Source organism: Gambusia affinis, linkage group LG06, assembly GCF_019740435.1.
Source record: "Gambusia affinis linkage group LG06, SWU_Gaff_1.0, whole genome shotgun sequence".
Lineage (NCBI taxonomy): Eukaryota > Metazoa > Chordata > Actinopteri > Cyprinodontiformes > Poeciliidae > Gambusia > Gambusia affinis.
Window position 1 is genome coordinate 17,559,620 of NC_057873.1, and position 24,078 is coordinate 17,583,697.

The 24,078-nt window shown below is 37.9% G+C and overlaps 1 protein-coding gene across 3 annotated transcripts in view; it reads left to right on the plus strand.

Moving 5' to 3' along the window:
- Window positions 1–2,186: 2,186 nt before the first annotated feature.
- The window catches only part of grm5b (glutamate receptor, metabotropic 5b), a 70,442-nt gene continuing 48,550 nt past the window's right edge, over window positions 2,187–24,078 (plus strand). The window contains exons 1-6 of one of the 3 annotated variants that reach the window (XM_044119574.1): window positions 2,187–2,329; window positions 8,586–9,098; window positions 9,811–10,254; window positions 10,376–10,490; window positions 19,654–19,728; window positions 20,250–20,424. In XM_044119574.1, coding sequence (XP_043975509.1) covers window positions 8,949–9,098; window positions 9,811–10,254; window positions 10,376–10,490; window positions 19,654–19,728; window positions 20,250–20,424 — 959 coding nt within the window. In that variant the 5' untranslated portion in view covers window positions 2,187–2,329; window positions 8,586–8,948. Of the gene's footprint in view, window positions 2,330–2,885; window positions 2,985–6,383; window positions 6,415–8,585; window positions 9,099–9,810; window positions 10,255–10,375; window positions 10,491–19,653; window positions 19,729–20,249; window positions 20,425–24,078 lie in introns of those variants that run through there. The other 2 variants (XM_044119575.1, XM_044119576.1) reach the window with 2 other exon arrangements.

The following is a 24,078-nucleotide window of genomic DNA, read 5'->3' on the forward strand; positions in this document are numbered from 1 at the left end:
CCAATACTTAATCCATAAATTTCTGAGCTACATTAAGCTGTAGTTTGTAATTGTATTTTCAGACAAAATTGTTTCTGAAATCTTATTTTCTGCTTATTTAGCCACAGTGGAGGTCAAGCCACTCTTCTGGCTTTCTGTCTCACAAAAAGCAAGAAAATATTTAAAAATATTGTAGTAACAGTCACATTTTGCATTCATAGGATCCGAAAAGAATAAATTTGAAATACAAATTTTCTTAGAGTCTTAAGAGGCTTGTTGTGTTTGGCAACCTCTGTATTTTCATTGCATAATGGAGACCATAGTGAGATGCTCCCATTAGATTTACATTGACTATTTATCATTAATAATTTAATCTCTGTGGCTCTGTAGCAGGATGCCAAACAAATCCGTATAGGTTAATGGCTCTTTTACTCTGATGCGACCGCATTGAAACTTCAAATGTTAATCGATCTCCTCCTCTGCGTCGTCATCTCAGCCCATGGAGTCACCTCTGGTGCCTGTCTGATCTGTGAGGAGAAGGAGATACACTCAGTCTATCTTGATCCAAAGCGTCTGATTAAACGCACGTAAATGGGCAACTGCAGCATAATAAGCCGACATCCAGCTTTTTAAAGAAGGCATGAAAAAACTGAGAAATCAGGAAATTATAAGCAAAAGAAAAAGAAACAATGAAGGCTTTGATTTTTGTTCTGCTTGCGGGTATTCTGATATCGACTGATATCTTGATTAACAAAATTTGACACAGTCTATTAAAGAAATCAAATTAGCTGCTCTGATTGGCACAATTAGGCACTTAAATGTGCCATAACTGCAACCAGTTTGCTATGGCAAGCCGACAGTCTAGACTCCAGATAAATACTGTGATCAAGGTACAAAGATGAGTCCCTGTGTAATCTGCCTCTAGCCCTTGACAAATCACCAATAGAGGAGGCTCAGCCTGAGAGTTTTCGAAAACGAAGAGGAGACAGCAAAACCATGAGTGGCATAGTACAGAGTAACAAAGTGCTCTGTGTATGAAATCAGTATCTAACATCTCACCTGTATCATTATTTTTTTGAACAAGACAAAAACTAACTTGGCTCAGTGGCCTGATGTTGGAAAACCAAATCTGTTGATTTGTGCAGTGGATTCTTCAAAACAACTCGTATGTCGTCACCACATCACACCATCCAGCTCTGAAGATGACTTGCCTTTTGAAACCCTATTACAATGCTGCTGACTGTGCAATGTTGTAGTAAAGAGTTTATCTTGAGCATTGACTTGGTCCTTTCCTAGCACACACATACAAACCTAGTAGATATTCCAGCTCTGAGTGTTTTGTGAAAAGGTCTTACTATTTGTTACTATTTGCATTACTTATGGTCTAAAGGAGTTTTTCTTTATATATCTTACTCGGCCGACGTATCTAAAATAACAACATTGACATTTCAGTTTCATTGATTTTCTTAGTGAAAAACTGTTTGTCAGCTCATAATTTTCAAAAGTGACACTGTTAGGTATTGCTTTTAGTAGTCTGATGATTACTATACATTTAGGTTTATATTGGTAACCAGACATGCCAAATATCTCCAGGTGTAGGCGTATTCAATGCAACAGGACTGAGACAAATGGGACAATGTAAGGCAAAAACATAGGGCCACTCTCACCTGAAGACAGTTTGGGGTGACTAAGACATGTTTTTGGGCTGTGAAGCTATAGAGTACCCATAGATAACCCACACATTCACATAGAAAACACATTTATCAGCAATTGTTTAGAAACCGTGTTACCCTGTAGACTGAAAAAATGACCTAATGTTTGATTAAAAGTGCTCAGACTGTTCTCCAACTGAAAGCCCCAGGTACACCTGCACACCCAACTAAAACATTGGATACTCACACCTCATTGGGTCCAAATGGGACAGGAAAGAGGTGCAAGCTAAAAGCTGACTGTTTGTAGCTGAACTGTAAAAATTGGAGAAGAATGCTTCAGACAAGTAGCTCTGCTGAATGAATATGAGCAGCAGCAGAGAGGATGGGGGAGAGGGAAAGGGTAAAGAGAAGGGGGGAGTGCGAAGGATAATATGAGGGGAGATGTGCTGAAAAGAGGAGGAGCAGAGGGGTGTGTTGAAGGAGAGAGGTGTTTGGAGAAGAGGCTCAGGTGTGCGTGACTGGAAAACGGAGGAAGCTTCGGAAGCTGCACAGCAATCTGCTGCTGCTGCTGCTGCTGCTTTCGGGCTGTTTGACATTGGGGTATCGGCAGTCTCTTTCGTCTGCGGTGGCAGTATGCATCTTACTTGTGAAGCGGGACCGTGAGGGTGATTTCAGAGAGACATGAAGGACCCTATGAGGTAAAGATCTGAGTTACGATTTGAGAGAAATATCCCTGCTATGAAAGATAAATGTAATTTGTTCACTAAGGACATACTCAGTGTTCTGTTTTCTGACTGGAAAATATTTGTCGCACTTTTCTTGCATTAACTTGCGGTAACATCTGGGTTTGCCATGGCTCACTTAGAAGGTAACCTAGTTTAAGAAAACATCCCGTTCCTCTGGTGTTAGTGGGGGGGACACACAGTCGTATCAGTGAGACTGAGGGGGGGACTGAACCCCGCTTTTCATCTGTGCATGCTGCAGCAGTGTTCATTTCAGACGGTGTCTCTGTCATGTTTTTGCGTCCTTCGGTCATTATAAATCACGTTTAGTTCGATTGGGTGCAAACGTTGGGCTCTTATCGTATTTTGCGATAGGGCTGTTGCAGCGCTGCGCCAGTCCTCCTTGGAGAGCCAGGCACTTTGACCAGACGCTGCTAGTCAGTGATTAATTAAGGGCTTGCAAAATGTCAGATCGTTCTGGTAATTAAACTCAGAATATATGCAGGCAAAAAAAACCAACAAAACAAAACAAAAAAAAAAAAACAGATCAAAACGGGTATCTGCATAGCGGCTATCAGATGAAAGTCTAAACGGATTGCAGGAGAGGCAGCAAAAGGTCAATGCTTTTTCGGTGAGTTATGCATTCTGTTCTTGCACACCTTTTGTGACGTTTGCATCAGGTAGCGGTGCTACCTTGCTATTGACACATGGTCATATTACTGAGGTTGTGTAACAACCATTTAAGCCTGCAAAACTGAACAGCAGCCTTACAGGTGCATGCTTTCAGCCATTAATGCCTGATAATAACTAATTTGTAACAGACATTCTCTATGTAGAAGACAGTGCACACCTGAAAACAAACAAACAAACAAACAAAAAAAGCCTATCTTCTGTTGGCAGTATTTTTAATCTGAGCTTTGGAAATTGCTCCTAAAATGTTACAGAGGTAATCCCAAAAATTAAGTGATGATCTTTACTGATAACCCCTTAAATAAAAACAAAAAACTGCTAAAATATTGCTTTCCCTGGATCTCTGGAGAAAATAGCCCCCTCACTCAGGAATAAGCAGATTGAGACACTGCCAAACGCCCACTCAGCAAAAGAGCAAAAGGCTTCCTTGAATGGGGGAACAACAGCAAAAAGCAGAGTGACCTATTTACGTTTTAGAGATTAATTCCAGAAACAACATGATTCAATGCCACTGCTGGTTATGTTTTTTAAGGGTTCCTGTGAAATGTATGCAGCCACATAGCAGTGTACACATTTGCCATTAGAGACTGATTCTGTGCAGCAGGAGAGGGAAGTGCTCACTCCAACAGGGTGATAACAGAATGGACCTCTTTTAAATTCATGTGGGTGGACATGCATCCATTTGTGAATGGTATATTGGGTGCTTTTCCATCCTGTTTGTTTCCCAGTTTGGTTAGGTGAATAATTGCATGCAGCTTATTGATGTATATGCGCCTTTTGATGATCCCCTTACCTCTGATCTGCTGATAGGAAAGAGCACAATAGGATTTGCATTGAAATTCTGCATATGATGAAAAGAGCTACTCCAATTCTCCAGACACTGCCCACTGTTGCACTTGTTTTAATTACAAACACATCTACCTTAACCATGCAGAACAGAGAGGGGAAAACCCCCCGACATTTCTTCATATCCTTTGGAAGGTAATATCTTCTCCTTGCTACTTAAAATAAAGGTTTTCTCAACACAGAGAACGGCATATCAGGACTAATAAGATGCGCTGTATTAAAGTAAGACTGCAAACTAGAGGAAGTTTCTTTGCATCCCTCTTTATGTTGGTGTAGAAGTTACTTCATTTTGGTTTATTGCACACTTGTGAGGAATTTAGGTAGAACTAAAGGTATAACTGCTTAATGGTGTGCAAGAAATGTTCCTTTAGGGAATGAGTTGCCCATTAAGCCTTAACAACAAGACAGCAACATGGAAGAGAATGATACAGGAACCCAGTAAGGGACTCAGATAAAAACAGAGATCCTTGTTGGGAGAGATTGCTATAATCCAATTCATTTCACAGCAAATCTTTAACACTGGCATGGAGGTGATGCATTTAATTTTACTCTGAAATTTCAGAGGGAAGCCCAGTGGACAGGGGGCGCAGATCATGTCAAATTAAAAAAATATATCCTTGCCATCATGTTTTAGTCATCCTAGTTTAAACTCGGTAAAAATACAGAATTTTCTGTTGCTGTTGTGAACAAAAATCTGAAGTAATAGAAGACTGTCAGGTTATAATCCTGACCTGTGCTGCTGTTAAGAAAAGAGGGAGAGTTGGAGTCAAAGGCCAGATTATAGAGGTTTAATGGAAAGCAAAGAAGAAGCTTGAAGCTGAAGTCGAAGAGACGATGGAGATGAAGCTCGAAGCAGACGGAGGTTTGGGAGCTGACCGAGCTGGAGCTGAGGACAGAGAATTCAGCAGTTAGAATCACCTCAACAAGCCTGAAGTTATTCAGAGGCCTGGACCAGTACTGTCAGTGAATCTGAAGATCTGGTGATGAGTGGCTGTAGAAAAGGATATTTAAGGAAGGTGGTGATTGGAAACAGTTTTTACCAAAGTCCCAAGGAGAAGACCTATCCAGTTGGCCTCATCAGGACACTGTTTGTGTCTCCTTTATATTTAAACCAAGTTTAATCTAACTGAATGGAGTTTGGAGAAAATTGTAATGAATGCATGAGTAAACATGATGGACTACAGTTTTATTTCTATAAGATTACAAATTTTGATTTCTATGAGGGAGGCCTGTATGCCATCTTCACGGTTGAAATGCAACCAACAACCAGCATTGAAATGGGAATGGAAAAATACTTAAAGGAAAATTAAATGTTGTTGTAACTCATATTATTCAAGGTTCTCCAAATAGTTGTTGCAGATGGTGATGGCAGTGAGTAGGAAGTATCTCCTAGAGCAGTGTGTATAACAGTGAATCCTAAGTAGCCTCTGACTGAAGACTCTGTTTGTCTGCAACAGTTTCATAAAGAGAAATCTCAGGGTTTTCCACAATTTTCTTGATTTTCTGAAGAATCCTTCTTTACACTATCCTCTCCAGAGGTATCACAGTAATCCCCAGAACAGAACTATTCTTCTTTATGAAACGGTTTAGCCTTTTGAAGTCCCTGGTTCTGATAATGTAGATAATGGCAGAGGAGATCAAACTCTCAACAACAGACTCGTGGAGATGTGCAATATCTTGCTGCAAACTTGGAAGGATCTAAGCTTCCTCAAGACTGCTTCAAACTGAAAAAATTATGAATTCTTGTATACATGAACTGCATGAAAATATTTTTTTGCTTTTCTGATATAAAGGTGTGATGATGGTACATCATTACTCGTGTGTTCAGATTAAAACTACGGCTCTGACACTCTGACGTCCCACACATAATCAACAATCAACATGCCGAAACTCTAGATCTGTCATGGCTCTAGGATGGCTCGAGCCGCTGCTGAGACACGAGTGACACACAGGAGGCCTGCATGATCTAATCTGTTGATATTAGAGCCAAAATGAAAATCTGAATGTTATGAACAAGCAACATGCTGCCACTATGAAACCGCACCGAGACCTGAGGCGCCTTTTTAAACCGCAGCACTGGCTTGCTCAAGTGTTTCACCAGCAGACAGGGCGAATGGGGAGCAGAGGGAGTGAGGAGCAGAGACTGACATGCAATTGCGTCATAATTAACTGGGAGTACATGCACAGCACAGCTTAGTTTGGCTTTTTTCATTCATTATTGGAGCATCAGTGAGCCTTCCCGCCAGCTTGACACGCCCATATTGATTCAAACAGACTCTACATCTGGTGATATCTATTCGCTACGGCTCATGGTTTTTTATTTCTTTCGTCTCACTCTGACTTTTATCTACAGTTTTCGGCAAACATTATCCCTGTCTTCTCATTCCGACTCATACTACCTCGGTCCTTAACTCAGCGTTTCTTTCTACCTTTCTAGATTGGCTGATTGTATTGAAGTAAAGCATTGGTGACGTAGTGATGTCAAACCGCATGCTGGAGACATGCAGGCAGATGGCTAATTAAAGGTTCGCTGAATGGATGTCACTTCTGTTCCCACAATTTAACGGACTGTTATTTTCCACTCAGATTTCTAGGGCAAGTTAAAAAGTTTCTGTTGCATGCATGATGCAATTTATTTGTCACACCTGGGTACTGCTGTAGCTAAATTAACTGCTAAGTGTTATAGCAATGACCTGATAAGCCGCTCTGTGTGCGCTAACATTGATTTACTCTCCTCAGCTATTTGCTTCTTCTGATTAATTCAGATCCACTTAGGTATTGTCTATCAAAACTAACAGAACATGACAGTTCTGCTTTAATTATTTCATCCATGTTTGAGAAATCCTTTAATCTCCTTTAATCTCCGCCATTTGGCGGCTTGCTCTTACCAAGCGCCGCCTTTTCCACAAAACTCCACCTCAGAGCAGCAGTCTCCAGCTGAGCCCCATCAGACTAGCGGCAGCAATTAGCAGAAGCTACTTAAAGAGACAGAAGCCCAATTTGGATGCAAAGTCAAGTTTCTTTTAAGTCATGTTTGATATGCACAGCATTTTTTTAAACAACCGATTGTGCTATAAATTGGCACTAAATGCCTGGAAGTTACATAATAATGCTTCTTTAAATAATACAAATAGGAAGTTTGTATTTATAGTCTAATTTTTTGTCGAAGTGCACAAGTAAGAGCCTTGGCAAAGTTTTAGCCTAAGGATTTATATTAGGTCAACAGTTATTTGGAGCAAGCAGGAACAATTTCAACTCACGAGTTTAAGAAATACTTTGGTCCTTAATTTTTGTGTCTAGTCACAAAAGGGCAAAGCCTAAAGAAATTCGCAAGACGAATTAGAGGTGCAGAGTGTACATGCATCAGACCTCATTAATGTCATTAGAATGTTGCAGAAATCCTTTTCAGAAAAGCAACAGTTCTTCACAGCTGCTTCAGGCGTGAAATACTGTGGTGTTTGAGATATTTATATCATGTTGACACAGTGGTGACTCTGCTCATTCACAGTGATGTAGAACTATTCCCCAGGAAGCACAGTACACAAGCTGGGCCAGTGTTTGTGAGGCATCAATACCTTAGGCATGTAAAGAGCTGGTCTACAGCCAATGCTCTAGTCATCACATTAAGCTGCAAAAATAAATGGCTGCACAGGATGCCTCTGTGGCTATGTGACCATATTTAAAATCTGAAGGTTTTAGTCACACAGATTTTCTCTGAGACAAGCCCCCTTGCTTTGTGTTATTGCTATTTGTTTCTAACTCCTTTCCCCATGCAAATATAGCTTCATATTGTCAAAGAAGAAAAATGTTACTCAGACACACTGACACTAAATATTATTTTCAGATTAGATATATTTCATGAGTGTATGATTTATAGCTGACCTATTCAGGGTGTACCACAGAAACATGCCCTGATATAACATTGCTATGGATATTATCTTATCTTGTAATTTTTACATAATAATTTATCCTTGTCTTTGGCTCAAGGAAACTTTATGCTAAGTGATAAAAGGTCTCTTCGGACTTTAATCAGCAACCAACCAAGATTTGGCATTCTAAAGTTTCCCGACTAAATGCCATGACTTTTTCACTTGTTTAATATGCCAAACACAACAATTCCCCAAGTGTCTCAGCTATTCAGCAAATATCTTGCCTTCTTCTGTGCCTTAACAGCAGGAATTATGAGAAAAATGTGCATTTACAACTGTGCTTGTCAAGTCAATAGAGTAAACATGTCAAAATTGCATTAGAACCAAAAGTCTCTGACCTATTTCCACAGGTGCTGCAACTCCAGAATCAGATATTTAATATCTTTTCACTGACACTGTTTAGAAATTCTTGGAGCAAATGTTGTGATATACCGACAGAACCTGGATTCAGGACAACTTAAATACCTGATTTAAGCATTCTTGCTGATTGCAAGTCACAAGTCACTTACTGTACAGCAGTCCCGGACTGAGCCAGGCAGAACAGGGTTCAAACCAGCAACCACCGGTTACAGGATAAACTTCTACCGTCACTGCTACAGTCCACCCTATGCATACGAAACGAGATTCTGTTTGATTAGCTCAAGTTCTATTAAGTGATTCAGTATGTTTTTCTTAAAGTGATAAATCGGTTGATTATGTATTGAACAAGACTTTGTGGTTACTACATTGAATTGCTTTAAGACTAATTGAGTTCTTTCTTCCCACAGCTTTCTGGGAACATGTCGTTCATTGACTTGTTCCAGTGGAAACCGTCTCAGCCTGGTAACTGGGGGATTGTGGAGTTGTTTCAACCATCAGTAAAATCTTTGTCAGGCTCTCTCCGGAATCTTCTGGGTTGCATTGAAGCAACTGTCTCAGCTGCCCCACTAATGCTACCCCCTTGACATACAAAAATACCCTGAAAAGCATGTTGGAAATGGATATTACTGAGATGAGTTTTATTTCAAGCCTTCCACCGTGCCGTCAGCTCCTGACATGGTCACCCAAGCTGTTCAACGAACACTAGTACCTTGTGACACTTGTGCACATACAATCTGAGAGCTGCCTGTGCTTCATTACCTCGCTGGACCATGATGATGCTGTGGCTTCTGCTGCTTTTGTCAGTTTGGGCGTGGTGTGAAGGAGCTGACTCCAGTAAACACAGAGTCGTGGCACACATGCCTGGAGACATCATCATTGGAGCTTTGTTCTCTGTCCATCACCAGCCCACTGCTGATAAGGTGAATTGTTGTTTTCGTGTAAATCTGCAACATGGTCTCAGTGCTATAAAGTTGTAGGCCTGCAGTTTTGTCCTTGCCTGAATTTTACTACAATTCCCAAAGCAATGCAAATTTGATTTTTAAGCCATAGTTCAAGATTTTTGAAACATTTCAGAAGGAAACGAGCAGAGTATTCTGTCAATAATCATAAGTTTAATGGTAAATTATAACCCAGTGCAAAAGTTTTGATTATTTAACAGTTTAGAAAATGATGTTTGGACAAACCGCATTTGTGTTTTTCTGGTTAGCGTAGTTTTGAAACAGTGTTAGCCTCTTCTTTAGCCTCAAATTAGCCATTAGCATTAACCTTCAGAAACAACTAATCTAGATTTATACTAAAGGAAAACATAAGAAGGTTACCCACTGGAGAGACGATAACTGCTCACAATATTTTAATAAAACCTTATTTCATTTCCATTCGTTGCTTCAGTAACCAATACTCACCCATTAAAATGTTGGCTTTCTTCATCCCATTATGAATAATTGGACAATAGGAAGAAAACAAAAAAAAACCTCATAAACAACAGCCCATTAAGCAATGCAGCCAAGTTAGAGTAAAGTTAAAATTGGAGAAGCACTAATTGTTGTCTTTTCTTAATCTGGTCATTTTTTCTGATAAAAATAAAGCATAGCTCTTTGACTCTGAATGTGTTATTGTACTCTGTCCGCTCAGGTTCATGAGCGTAAGTGTGGCGCGGTTCGTGAGCAGTATGGCATCCAGAGGGTGGAGGCCATGATGCATACACTGGACCGGATTAACGCCGACCAAAACATCCTTCCCAACATCACTCTGGGCTGCGAGATCCGGGACTCGTGTTGGCACTCGGCCGTGGCTCTGGAGCAGAGCATCGAGTTCATACGGGATTCTCTTGTGTCCTCCGATGAGGCTGAGGAGTGGGGCGGTGTGACCTCGTGGGGAGGAGGAGGCGGAGGAGGAGGAGAAGCAACAATGAAGTGTGCAGACCCATCTGCTACTCCGATGCGGGGAAAGAAACCCATTGTGGGTTTAATTGGACCGGGGTCGAGCTCTGTGGCCATCCAGGTGCAGAACCTGCTGCAGCTTTTCAACATACCGCAGATCGCCTACTCTGCCACCAGTATGGACCTCAGTGACAAGGTGAGCCAGCCTGTCTCAGAAGAAATTGGTTAATAAATTGAAATGTGGATTAGTTAATAAAATTTCACCTCAGTTAATTGCTAATTTAGTCAGTATTCACACATTCTTTGCTTTATTTCAGAGCCTTTATAAATATTTTATGCGAGTGGTACCTTCAGATGCTCAGCAAGCACGAGCCATGGTGGACATTGTCAAAAGATACAACTGGAGTTATGTGTCTGCTATCCACACTGAAGGTAAAACTAAACCCTTTAAAGAATCTCAAAGTATGATAATGATACAGCTGCATGATACCAAGGTGTTTGCATAAGATATTAAATTTTCTTTATTTAAAACAGAAAAGCAACAATTAATCTTATGGCTTCGAAAGCCTCCTAATACATTTGTTATTGAAGTTATTTTTATCATAATATTTGTTATTATTGCTGTATTTTTAGAACACAAAGAAAAAAAATATATATATATATTAAACTTCAGCTGTATTTAGTGATTTCTAAAACTTGTGGTTTTGAAACTGGGCCTTTTTTTTCCACTTTGATACTATAATGTAACTACTATTCACATTTCTTTGCTCCAGTATATGCAGAATGTCCAAGGAGCAATATGAACTATATAATATCATATTAGAAGCTTCTTATTTAACCGAAGAGAAAAGGAAAGTAAAACAAGCTTAAAAAATGAAATAGGGTTATTTTACCAGCTGAAAGAAAAGGGTAAAGTAAATAGTTTGCAGCACTGCCACTGCAGCAGAGTAGTTTCAGACTGACGTTTTCACCTTATGAAGGTGAGGATGGTAGAAACTGAATTGCATTGGCCGGGTTGAAGCCTGCCAGAAAGCTGATAAAGCAGTTGTGTCCAAAACTAGGGAAGTAGATTAGTAGGTGATGCCTGCAGGACAGTCTAAACAAAAAGGTCAGGGGAAGCAGAGCAGCAGCTATACCAGAGTAGATTGAGTGCTTGGTGATTTTGATTGCGAAGGAATCGCCATGAATAAATACCCAAAACTCTGGAGAAAGGCTTCGGAAAAACATGTAGAGACCTATGGGAAGATTTTATGCTATGATTATTTATAATAAATAAATAATCCTTCAGTTGCCTTTCTTCATTGATTGACATGCTGGGACGTTGAGTTACTCAGTCACCCAGTCTACTGCTGGGAAATGGTGGAGATAGTGCGGCTACTAGCTGAGGTGGAGGACAAAGCAATCCAATCTCTGCGGATGTCCACAAACAGGGTTTGCTGTTCCTGAAAAGCGATAAGCACAGACATTCACGGAGAGATACACCTTTTCACTTAAAAGACTTTGTCATCAGGCTTTTCAGATATCTATTTTGCTGGAGTTGCCATGTGTGTGTGTAAGGGTGGTATGTCTCTATGAAGGCACAGTATGTCCAATCAACATATGGCGTGACAGCTTTATGGAAGCATTCAGATAATGGGGGGGACGGAAGCAGAGTGTATCATTAATAATACAAATGAGGAAAAATAGCTGATGCTGAACTTTATTAAATTTATTTAACAAGCATGATTGGCTTTGCATGTAAAACTGCAGCCCACACATCTAAAATACTTTGATTTATGTATGATTTACAAAGACTCTTACATTTCAAAGATTGTCCATGTCATTCTTAGCCCTAGATAAATTTTTCTGTATAAAGACAAAACTGTTTTAGTTCAGTTGTCATCCAATAGATGTTTGTGAAGGGAAAAATAGAAATAAAAGATGTCACAAAATTTGTCGAGGACTTGCAATCCTGAGTAATTGCCTGCTTGGTGTTCACGAGGAGATGAGAAGAGATAAAAGTGAAACACTCCTCAAATACTCAGCAAAACTAATTAAACAGTAGGATGTTTGGAATCAGCTAATTAAACGTCTAATCCATCACAACCATTTCAAATATTCTGTGTAAAAGTATTTACTCTCAATGTTTTTTTTTTTTTGTTTTTTTTTGCTTTTTGTCTTAAATGTTCAAATCCTGAGACTAAATCTAACATCAGACAAAGATCACCAGAATAAGTACAAAATCTAGTTTGCAAATAATGATTTCATTCATCAAAGGAAAAACATCTTTCCAAACCAAACCTTTGTAACAACAGACATACATATTGGTGGGATTGCTTTTTTTCCTCTTAATATATGTCCCAATCATAACAACAAAACTGAGCACAGAAGACACAACAGTGAGACATTCTTTAGTCTTCGATCCATGCACTAAAGAATGTCTTAGTGCAACCATGAAAGCATTTGTTGCATACCTAAATGGACACAATATGTGTCTATTTCAAAGATATCCTCCCATTAAGATGTCTTGCATAATATGTCAAGAACAAAACAGAGACCTTCAGCAAGGAAAATTTATTCACACCATTACAAATTTCTTCCGTGTTTGCTTCTTTTTGTTTGTTTGTTTCACTTAAAACGATTCAGATCAAAAAGCAAATTTGAAATTTAGACAAAACTAACCAAGGTAAATACAGGAATATGTTTTGAAATACATAAATATGATTGCCACAGAGATAGAGTAACTTATTTGTTTACTAATGGTTGCTATGTTTGCAAATTTGTACGTTAACCGATGTGTGGGAGAAATACCAAACGCAGGCAGACAGAAGCTGTGTCTGAGTGACTCCTCTGATCAGGGAGGATTTTAGTCAGGTCAGACCCATCCTGAAGGAATTGCGTCATTACCAACTTCTGATATGGGGCTGAATTAGTCACGTGTGTTTTCATCTCAGTGTGACTGTGACTTCATAAATATTGAGCTAAACAAAACACTATAAATAGTCATTCAAGTTTTACCTCAGTTTCTCGTATGGATTTAGGTCAAAACTTTGACTGGGCCATGTTAACACATTAATAGGCTTTAATCTGAGCCATTGCAAGATGGTTTTCTGTGTCCTCCAAGAATTCACCATCCATTGTGTTTTGCATGTATGTCAAAAAAATTTTTAAATTTCTGCCTCCTCCACATGTTCATGTTTCCCCCCACTGCCAGTTGACATCTGTACTTTTTTCTTGCAGCTTGCTTTTAACTGTAAGTTTCTTATTGCCATTCATCAACAATAAAAACAAACAGGGGTAGCGCTTTGAGAGGTTGTCTCATAACCCATCCCAACTCATCAATATTTATGCATGGCTGTGTATATTCTCTTAAACAGTCTTACCTGAAAACCAACTTGCATTTAAAAGATGTGGTATATTTATCCCCCTGCAAAAGGAGTCAGGAATAACATTTGTCTCGTGTGTGACTTTACCATTTTTCCTTCACTGTGACTAATCTCCATACAAACACGTTTCTGGGAGCTTGCCTTTTAATTTTAGCAACAAGACGAGACACATGTGATGTTGCTGTGTAGGAATTTTAGAAGGGCTTGTTGCACTGTGTACAAATGTGTATGTTTGTCAGGAAAGTGTTGGATTTTTGTACTCACACAGACAAGCTGGTATAACCTTGATGTGACATTCAATGTCAGGCATTGTTTAAAAAAAAATAAAAATATACACAAGCTGTCCCAGGCACCCAAAACAGAGAAAGGATTAGGAAGGAAAGAGAGGAGGAAAGCTTAGGCTAGGAGAGCAATCAGCATTCAGAAGATACCAAATGAGAGAAAGATTGGTGTGTGTGTGCGTGTGTGTGAGAGATTCATTAATTTCCATTACCATTTCACATCTGGGAGCCAAAGACAGGGGACACTGATGTACCTGAAGCTGAATAATACATGTAATATCAGCACAATGATTACACTGAAGTAATGAAACATTACTGGACAAGGAGGGAATATTTGAGATGAACTTTGTGATCCTGAAAATTTTGTGTAGTGCATGCATACAAAAGTGTGAGAGCATTCTGTTTGTTTCACTTTTCCATTTAAAGTCTGCAAAATAAAACAGTGTTTATGGCTGTTCTAGCAATCTCCGTATTTTTTCACTTTCACACCTTTACTAAGAAAGTTGGGTTGAGTGTGATTTTCAGCGGGGGAGGGATATTATTGATGCGTCATTCATTCAATTTGTCGCCATTCAAGATGCTTTATAAAGTTTTCTGCGGCCGGTAGAAGTTGTTTTCTTAATTTTCTGTTTTCCTTTTTGATGCTTTCCCACATGTTTCAGAAAATTGACCAATAAGACACATTAAGGATTTAATATGAACCAAGTAGAAGTCGCTAAAGCAGAGATCTTAGATGAATTGCAAAGTACAAGTAAAATGTAATAAAAAAAAACAACAAAGGCCTTTTAAGTTCTACTCGGTATGAAATGACTTAAAACACATTACTGCATAAATAGATTTCCACTGAGCTCTGTGGGACATCATTAGTTAGATGAGTAGAATTGGAAAATCATATTTCTTTGCTTTCTTTCTTTATCTGTATTTAAAAACTGAAGTCTGTTCTCCATATGTGGTCACCTGAAGCAGAGCCTCCTAATGATTATGATTCTAATTTATTTGTAACGGTATGTGCAATGAAAGAGATGCAGAGTTTTACTATTTCAGATTTCAGTGTATTAACAGTCATTAACAACAGAATGTCAGAAACATTTGAACAAATAAGTGAAACAAATTCCCTAATTAGATACATGCAATTTGCAAAAGTGTCAATTTGTTTTTGCCACCAGAGAATTCAGACATTAGCAACGGGAGAACTTGCTCTGACAGTCAAGTTTCTACAACTCTGATTTCTAGATTTTGAAATGAGCTTGATTAAAATATGTCTGCTTCATAGTATTTACATAAACATTCAAAACAAACATCTGTCATAGATGTTACAAGATACACAGTAAGGCTTTTGTTTCAAACAGATTAGTAATTTTTCTTGCAGTTGTTTTGATACACAGCAGTTTTCAGATACTAACTGTGGGAAATATTTAATGCTTTGCAGACATGCTGCTTGCAGAATTACTTTTATAAGAGTGGAGAGTGTTCCTTTGGTTTCTAGTAAATAAATATATTTTATTGGGAGTATGCGATTACCTTACCCTGCCTCAAATACTTATTAGTTTAATGATAAAGCACCAATAATTACTTGCAGCATGAGTCACAATCATCCCCTCCCACAATGAGGTCAGCATGTTGTCTTCTTTCCTCGCCTTTGCTGAGACTCGACTTTTTCTGCTCGGCTCTGTTGAGATCTGCTCAATTGAGCTCATTGACCTGAAATTTCTTGTGTCACCCACCCTCACTCTAACCACAATTGATCAGTCTCTCAATTAATCAAGATGCCAGGCTTCTCTCCACCTGCCTCTGTTCAAGTGTGCTCTTTTAATCTTTTTCACTTTTTCTCATTTCTGTCTCTTGTTTCTGAATCTTTTGGTTCGGGTCCTGTCGATCCCGTCTATGCCTCTGTTCTCCTGGCTTCATCTCTCTTTCTGTTTCCATTGTCCGCGAATCATTTTTGTTTTCCTCTCACTTTACCTTGCAGCACATCATGGTCTGTAAGTGAAGGTAAAGTTGGTATGGGAGGACAGTGTAGAGAAGGACATAATGCATGGAGAAGAAGAAAGCCTTCTGCCAAATACTTTGTCATGCTGGTAGTAAAACATCCTGAGATGTGAGGATTCAAAGAGGCTTGTAAAAAGATTCAGGCAGGTTCTGAGACACCTCATTACCTTTGTTTTTCATTGATTACTGGTGACTGGAATAGATAACCACTTCAGAATTTATGTTAAGAAAATCCAGCTCTGTTAACATATTTAAAGGGTTTGAAGCTGTTTTGGATTAATTTATGACAAGTGATCAAGTTAGGGAATCCATTTAGAACCATAAAACTCCCAATCCCATCCCCAACCAGAAAACAGGGTATAAATGTAAATAAGCAATTAATAACAGAAGGTCTCCACAATATCCATAACCTCTACTGTAACCTTTGCACATTTTTATAATCTATTGCCAACACCATGCATATCTCTTTAATGTCACTGTACTCTTTTAGTTGAATGAAACTCATTTATTATATTACACGTAGAGATTAATTTTGATTGAAACTTACAACAAAAATTCTGTCTCCTGATAAGTTGAATACTACATATGACCAGTAAAAGAAGGATTTTAAACACAAAGCTGTGGGCAAATGAGTAGAAAAAAAGGATATTCTGTACATTATCTGCTGTCAGTATCTGGTTGTTCCTCTTTTTGCATGAATTACTGCATCAATTTGGCGTAACAGAGACGTGGCTCTGCAGAGACGTAATGGATTTGATAACAGGTTGTTTGCACTGATGTTCTTCAGCTTTCTTTGGTCAGTACTCCAAAGAAAAACTAATGAGGTTTCCACATTACTGAATGTGGAAGCTTCATATACGACGGTAAACAACTTGGATTCTGTACCTCTTCAACATTCTTCCAGACTCTTGGAGCTTGATTTTCCAAATTAAATGCACACCTAATTTTTATTTGAAACCAGCTTATCAACACTCAGTCCAGTTGAGAAATGCCCCTTGTTTCCCAGCCCTCTACAAATACCCCTTCCTTAAATGATCCCTGTTCCTTAAGTACACTCTAAGTACACCCTTTCCTTCAGTTCAGCTTTTCATTAATATGTTTAAATACAGCACTTTGTGAAAATCCCCTGTTTAGAAATTATCTTTTTGTAGTTTCCAAATGTCAACTTAGCAGTCTTGCCCGTGGTAGTGTAGGCCATTCGATGGCTGTAACAAAACAATTGTCTAGTAAAAATCTATCTTATTAGTTTTATTTAGTATTCAAATTTTCTGCAAAACTCTGTGTTTTCAGTATGTAAACCATAATACTGAAACAAAAGATTAAAATGTATCACTTAGTGTCTAATGAATTTATAGAATTTATTTTTTAATTCAGATAATGAAATTGATTACCTGTTTCACTGATTAACATTTTTTTTTTAAATGCACATGTATATAAATAATTTTATATATGTCTGAGGAAACGTTAAAGCTTTTTCGAACACCTCGACTGATGTGATGAACCATTTGAGGAAGTCTGGGAGAAGATGGGGGAAGGAGAAAGATCAAGAAGAATGTGAGACGTCTGGGATCCTTAATGCAGAAAAAAAGAGAAAAAAAAATCACTACATGTTTTTCTCAGAGTCAAGCTTTGACAAGAAGGAGAGGGGAAGCAGAAAATGAGGATGGATTTCAGGGTGGGCTACAGGCAGTGGCAGAACTGAGTCTTATAAACAAAGACTCATATCTTTGTTTATAAGTTATTTTGTCTGAAGGAGATAAATATATATTCTCAGTGAGATTAATAAGGTATTTTGGTAACACTTTATTTGATGGGTTGTGAATAAGACTGTCATGACACCGTCATAAACATGACATAAAAGCCTGTCATGAGCATGAGAAAGTCTTCATGAATATTTATGACTGTCATAAAGTGTCATTCGGTAAATCATGACACTTCTAATACAAAGTAAAGTCAAAATATCTTCGTTATTCTAACTTGACATTAACCAAGAAATCATGGTCTGACATAAATTTGTTATAAAAGTATTACTGATTAAACTTTAGCTTTAACAACATAAAGCTACATAATTTTTAAAGTTTAGTCAGTATTAATTTTATAACAAATTTATGTCAGATCATGATTTCTTGGACGCCTGATATGGCGTTCCAGAACATGTTTTACATTAACAGATAGGACTGTACATTTTATGTTTGTAATAATAATAATAATAATAATAATAATAATAATAATAATAATAATAATAATAATAATAATAATAATAATAATAATAATAATAATAATAATAATAATAATAATAATAATAATAATAATAATAATAATAATAATAATAATAATAATATGCTACTGCCCCCTTTCTACTGTCCAAAGCTGGATGCAACAATTTGGACATCCACATCATGAAAAATGTGTGTTTTTTTTAGAAACAATCCCACAAACGGAAGATATTTTCAATGCAGTAGTCATGGGACTGCCTGGCCCACGCTGTCTTCTTTGTGGTTCTGACCTGTTTCAGATTGATGAATGGACATGTGTGTGTGTTCAGTGTATTTGTGGGAGGTGTGCTAGCAGTATTTAGTAGTACCCAGGCATATGTATCTGAAGGACAGAAACAGAAGATTGGAGAGAGTCTGAAAAGAGAAGGTCTTCCACATAAATCCTGACTCCAGAATGAAGTAGGTTACAAGCTCTATAGATTGGGATAATTGTGCCACAGTGAATGTGTGAGCGAGAATGTGTGTGTGTATGTTTCAAAGTACACATGGGAAGGATGGTCTCTGCCATCTGTCTCCCACTCCTCTCACTGAGACACTAATTACAGGACTTTACACTTCACTCCACCACCCTCATCATTGGTCTAACTACACACACTGTGAGCTGTACGGTGGTTTGGGATCAGGAGCCTTTGTCTGTTTCATTTCCCACGGTTCCCTTGTCTTTTCTCTCTGCTCTTTTTTTTTCACATAATGATCCAGCTCTTCCTTTTTTTCATCTATACCATTTCATATTTCTCCTTTTGTTTTATTTTTAATATCAATTTATGTTGAAAACAGATCAGTAATGCCCAGTTAGAAAGTAGCTGGTGTTTGAACATGTTAGAGGTTTAGAAACAGAGATAGATTGGAGAGCTTTGATATTTCCTTCAATCAAGTGGGGAGAGTTAGAATTAGAAACCAGAGAGGGGAATCCTATCACATTCGTTGCCAGTGTGCACAACCCTTTATTAGCATAAATTTCAGGTCACCCACTTTCTCTGGCAAAGAAAGGGGAGCAACGATGGGGATATGCTTTCACTGGCATGAAGTCAAACTGCTATCGGAGGTCCAGAGGAAATCAAGTTGCTGCTGTCAGTATACACAGCATGTGAAAAAGTATTCTTACCTCTTAAATGTTTTCACATTTTTCAAATTAAAACCACAAATTTCAATATATATATATATATATATATATATATATATATATATATATATATATATATATATATATATATATATATATATATATATATATATATATATATATATATATATATATATATATATATATATATATATATATATATATATATATATATGGAAAAAAGACTTTGAAAAAAAGGTTTATCTCTGGATCTGGAAGCTGTAAATTGCAATTAAAGTTGGTTCTACAAGCAATGTTTACTCAAGATAGCTCAATTTGCATTCACACCACACTTGTTGTACTTTTATTTTAAAAGAATTTGAAAAAGCAGACATCTTTTTTCTTTTTCTGCCAAATTATGAGCAGTTGTTTTGGCATATCATATGGAATAATAAAAGGGTTGTCATTCAACCCATTCATCAAAGTGTTGAAAAGTTCTATTGATGAACTACGAATACTCTTGCATGACACTGCATATATCTGAATAGTTGGATTTTCTCTGCTGTTGTAAAATTAATTTTATCCCAACACTAAGGCTGTTTTGGCTTCTTATTTGTCCAGGGAACTATGGTGAGAGTGGCATGGAAGCGTTCAAAGACATGGCGGCCAAGGAGGGCATCTGTATAGCCCACTCAGGTAAAGATGACGGCGGTCAAACTTACCACAGATTATGTAACCAGAAAGAATCTATCATTAAATGTATTGATGTAATTTTTGAATTGGGATTAATTTCATCATTTTAATGTTATCTTAATTTAGTGTTTGTTCAGACAAACAGATAATGAAGGAGAATACATCTACGAGAGTCTGAATTCCCACTAAGTGCTGTTTATGCATGTGAAAGAGCACTTCTGTCAGTTATTGTTTTTGTTTATTTGCTACCTCTTATGGTTAATATTGACAACACTAATAAGCTAGCACATTACTTCCTAACACCCACAGTAGAAATCCAATAAAAAAGGAAGGTGCTCTGTATTTAAATCATATTTAATAAAAAAAAAAACAACCTTATTCACTAAATATTTCCACTTTTGATTTGTGAAGGAAAGACATTTTGCCACAGCAAATTCCCAGGATCTTGTTTTTAGGTGAGGGAATAAAAACAAGCACATCATAAGGGTCAGAGACTTTTTGCTTTTTCACGCATTTTCCTCTAGGTAAAATCTGGAGCAACGCCGGAGAGCAGAGCTTTGATCGTCTGCTGTTGAGACTGAAGGCTCACCTGCCTAAGGCCAGAGTAGTGGCATGTTTTTGTGAAGGCATGACCGTTCGCAACATTCTCATGGCGATGAAACGCAAGAAAGTGGTGGGAGAGTTTCTTCTCGTCGGCAGGTCAGTTTGACTTTAAAGCGACTTTCTGTTGTGTTGATTGATGTTTGTCCCCTAGGAAAAAGGCTCTCCTTCTCAACCCACACTGAGTCCACTGAAAATGAAACGTGTAAAACCCAGGCAAAGAAACCCCCCAAAAAAAAAAAATAAATAAAAAAAAAACATGCCACTGAAGCAATACAGATATAAGAAAACTGGCCAAAAACAATATGGGAGGAATTCAAAAAGAAATGCAATTTGCTTCATATTTTCATATTTCGCTATATCCCTTAGTTCTGCATCAGATTTACAATGAAAGTTGCACTAAACCAATGAATACATGTCTATCAGACAATCTCCCTTGCAAAGAATTGCCATTTGGAGATTTTGAATCCCAGCCCAGTACTTTAATAAAAACGATGTCATTCATATTCTTAAAAACTCAGTAGGTGTAAATCACAGTAAAGTAACACGATTAGCTTAATCTGTTTTATATCCAGCTCAACTAACTCCCTAAATATGTTTTAGATTGTGCAGTATCAATTTTTCTTCACAGCAACTGATATGTCACCAACTACAGATTCAGTTTTCAATAAACTCCCGTTTTACTCCTGTTGACGTCCTTTCTGTGAATCAGATGGCAGTGCAAGACTAAAATTGCATTTTTTTCTTCTGTTTTGAGAAGCAATTTGCTCAGTGACTCGATCTTCTTTTGCTTTTAGTATGAGAATTTGACAGATGTGTAAACAATGGTTTGTGGGACATAGACATGTAGTTTCATCAGTATACACTCATATGCCAAAGATACATTCTTGTTGATTTTGCTAATTAATCGGACATAATGCTTTTGTGTCACTCAGAAATGTTCCCTGGTCAATTTCTTAGTAAAAGGAACATTGACAAAGAACATTCATTACATGGTAATCTGTGCATTTGTTTTTCTGAAAGCTCCGCTATAGCAGCCTCAGCGTTAGTTGTCATGCCAACTGTTAATTAACATAGGATGAATAATTATTTCAACACCTTTTGTTACCCAATTTGTAGACAGCAAAACAGGTCTATGATAGAATGGGAACAGTATTCTGTGATTTGCATTAAAATACCTAAAACATAATTCTTTTCAATTCTACTTCTCCCCCAGATGTCAGTGCTGTGTGTTTCAATCATCGTAGCCCGCATCATTTGTGTTGTCATCGCCAGCATGATGCTCATTATCATCTCACTCATCCCACACTCATCACTCTCCTCATCTCCAGCATCCTCATCATCAACTCAGGTAAAGCAATTGACCGCAATGAGTCTGTTTGTCTAGGAGATGAAAGACGGAGACTCTAAAATACAGATAAGCATTCTGTTCTCATACAGTTAAAGAAGAGGTTTATGTGCAACTGTGATAAACAAAAGGTTTTAAGTTGACTGTGTTTAAAAAAAAAATGCAATTAGAATTTGAGCAGACGTTCATTTAACATCGGATAATTACTTTACCAAAAGAACATACGTGACGATGATGCAGATTATTCCATTTCCTTGGACAGTTTGAAAATACTTGATGACGTGTGTTTTTGTAAGGGTTTAAAGTGTCTTAAAATTGTCTGGCCAGCCAGTTCTGTGGCCTGTCTCTTTTTATACTATTATGAACAAAAGATATTTAGTTCTACATATCTGGATTTTCTATTGAGGTCTAAGTTTTTCTGAAATTTTGGATTTAATATTGAGCCTAGTAATGCAGTAATGGAGTAGGAAGTGTGTTGTTTAGTATTCTTGAGTTTATATTTAAAAAATCATCAGTTCTATTCAGCATTGAAATCTGTACTGATCGAGTGATCATGTTTTGCTTATGGCTTTAAATGCCAAAGTAACGTCAAATTTCTACATTTTATCTCGATTCAGTGAAAGCCTAAGTGCCACAGTGTTAAATTATAACAACATTATGGTTTTATTTCTCCCATACAGTTGGCTAAATAAATAATAAATACTGAATTTAAGTACCCAGCTAACACATCACCAGTAGACTTACATGGACCCTTAGCAGTGCAGACGCACAGGCACACCTATCTGCTCCAGTCTATTGATTGTTTCAGTCCTATAATTCCTTGTGGTGCCACAGGGCTGCATCCTCATTAATGAGTGGCTGGGTTGAGATATATGACTGTTGGCATACATGACTCACAGCCTGGTCTTTACACTCATTAACATGCATGGCGTTTGAGAGCACAAACTGGCATTCGATCATGTCAAGTTAAGAAATGATCTGCTAATTTCCTTTACGTGAAATGTTCTCCTCTCACTGAACAGTGAGGTCTTACTAATGGTAGGCACAGATCACTCTCAGTGTCTCTTCCACCCATATCGTTTAGCTGGTTTGCAGTTTGTTAAAATATCTGTGACTTATGTGGTGACATAACAGGGACATTCTTTTCTTTTATGGTCTGGACTGTTATTACAGTGTGATAAATGTGTTGCTTCCAAGCCCAGCCTGCAGCCCCTGACCCGTTGGTGTGTGTCATCTCCATTCCTGAAATTTATGATCTGTTGTTTTTTTATGATTTGCAGCAGCTCTGCATCACATGTCCTCCTGATGTAATCTATACTGTATACAACAGCGTTGACAAAAAAGGAGAAAAATCTCAGCGTTGGTTTGTCAAAAATGATTAGAGAATGACTTAAAAATCATAACTCACATGTTTTGCAGCATGCCCTGCGGTCTTTGCTGTGTGGGTGAATTGCCATGGCAGCCGGAATGTAACCAAGGCCAAATTTTTGCATTTAGGAACTCTACTGAAAGAACTGCTTCCTTGGTGAATGAATCGAATACAACAGTAGTTTGAATCAGAAGTCAAGCAGACTCTCTCTGGAGATCATCCCACATAAGTCTGCACCCCTTCTGTCTGCTGTTGCCATGGAAATATCCTCAACCATATTTGGATGAATCCAGCATAGCAGCAGGGAGATACTACATGCGGCGCATGCGCACATGTTTATGTGAATGGGTTTGTGCATACGTGGGTGATCTGTGTGTATAAGTCTGCATGACTGGATCCACTAACGTGTTTTGTTTGAAATTGTTTACTTATACTAAATAGATAAACGACTCAAAACACACTTATTAATAATATGATTATGATTCATTTCTTTGACCTTCATGAGCAGCTTTTTTTCCCCTGTGTTTTCTTTTTTCTCCACTTTCTCAGGGCTTTATCGTTACATCACCATTTCTCTGTGTCCCTCATTGACTCCACCTGCCTCGATTCGGTCAGACTGGAATCGTGTCTAGTGCAGTATGATTGTTTACTCAAGGTCACAGTCTTCCACCTTCCCAAATGACTCAGTTTTGGCATTCTTGAGGTTTTCAGTTAGGGCTAAATTAGGCAGAGAGATTTGAGTGTCTCAAATCAGAAAGTTTGTGAAACAGATTTTAGTGTTACACACATGATGTCCAAAAGAAATTAAACATTTAGAGCAGGCAAACCAGTGGATAACGAACAGTTCAGAAAGAAGAGGATAATTGCCCCTGAGGGATTATTGTTTTCCTAAAAGTTACCCGTCTAAACATAAAAAAACTGGACTGTGAAATGTGATCATCAGAGCTCTACAATGCACCTACTGTGTGTACCTAGAGAGTCTGTTTCTGTTTGTGAGTGGATTTGAGTCTTTGTTATTTTTACTGGTGCTATGGTA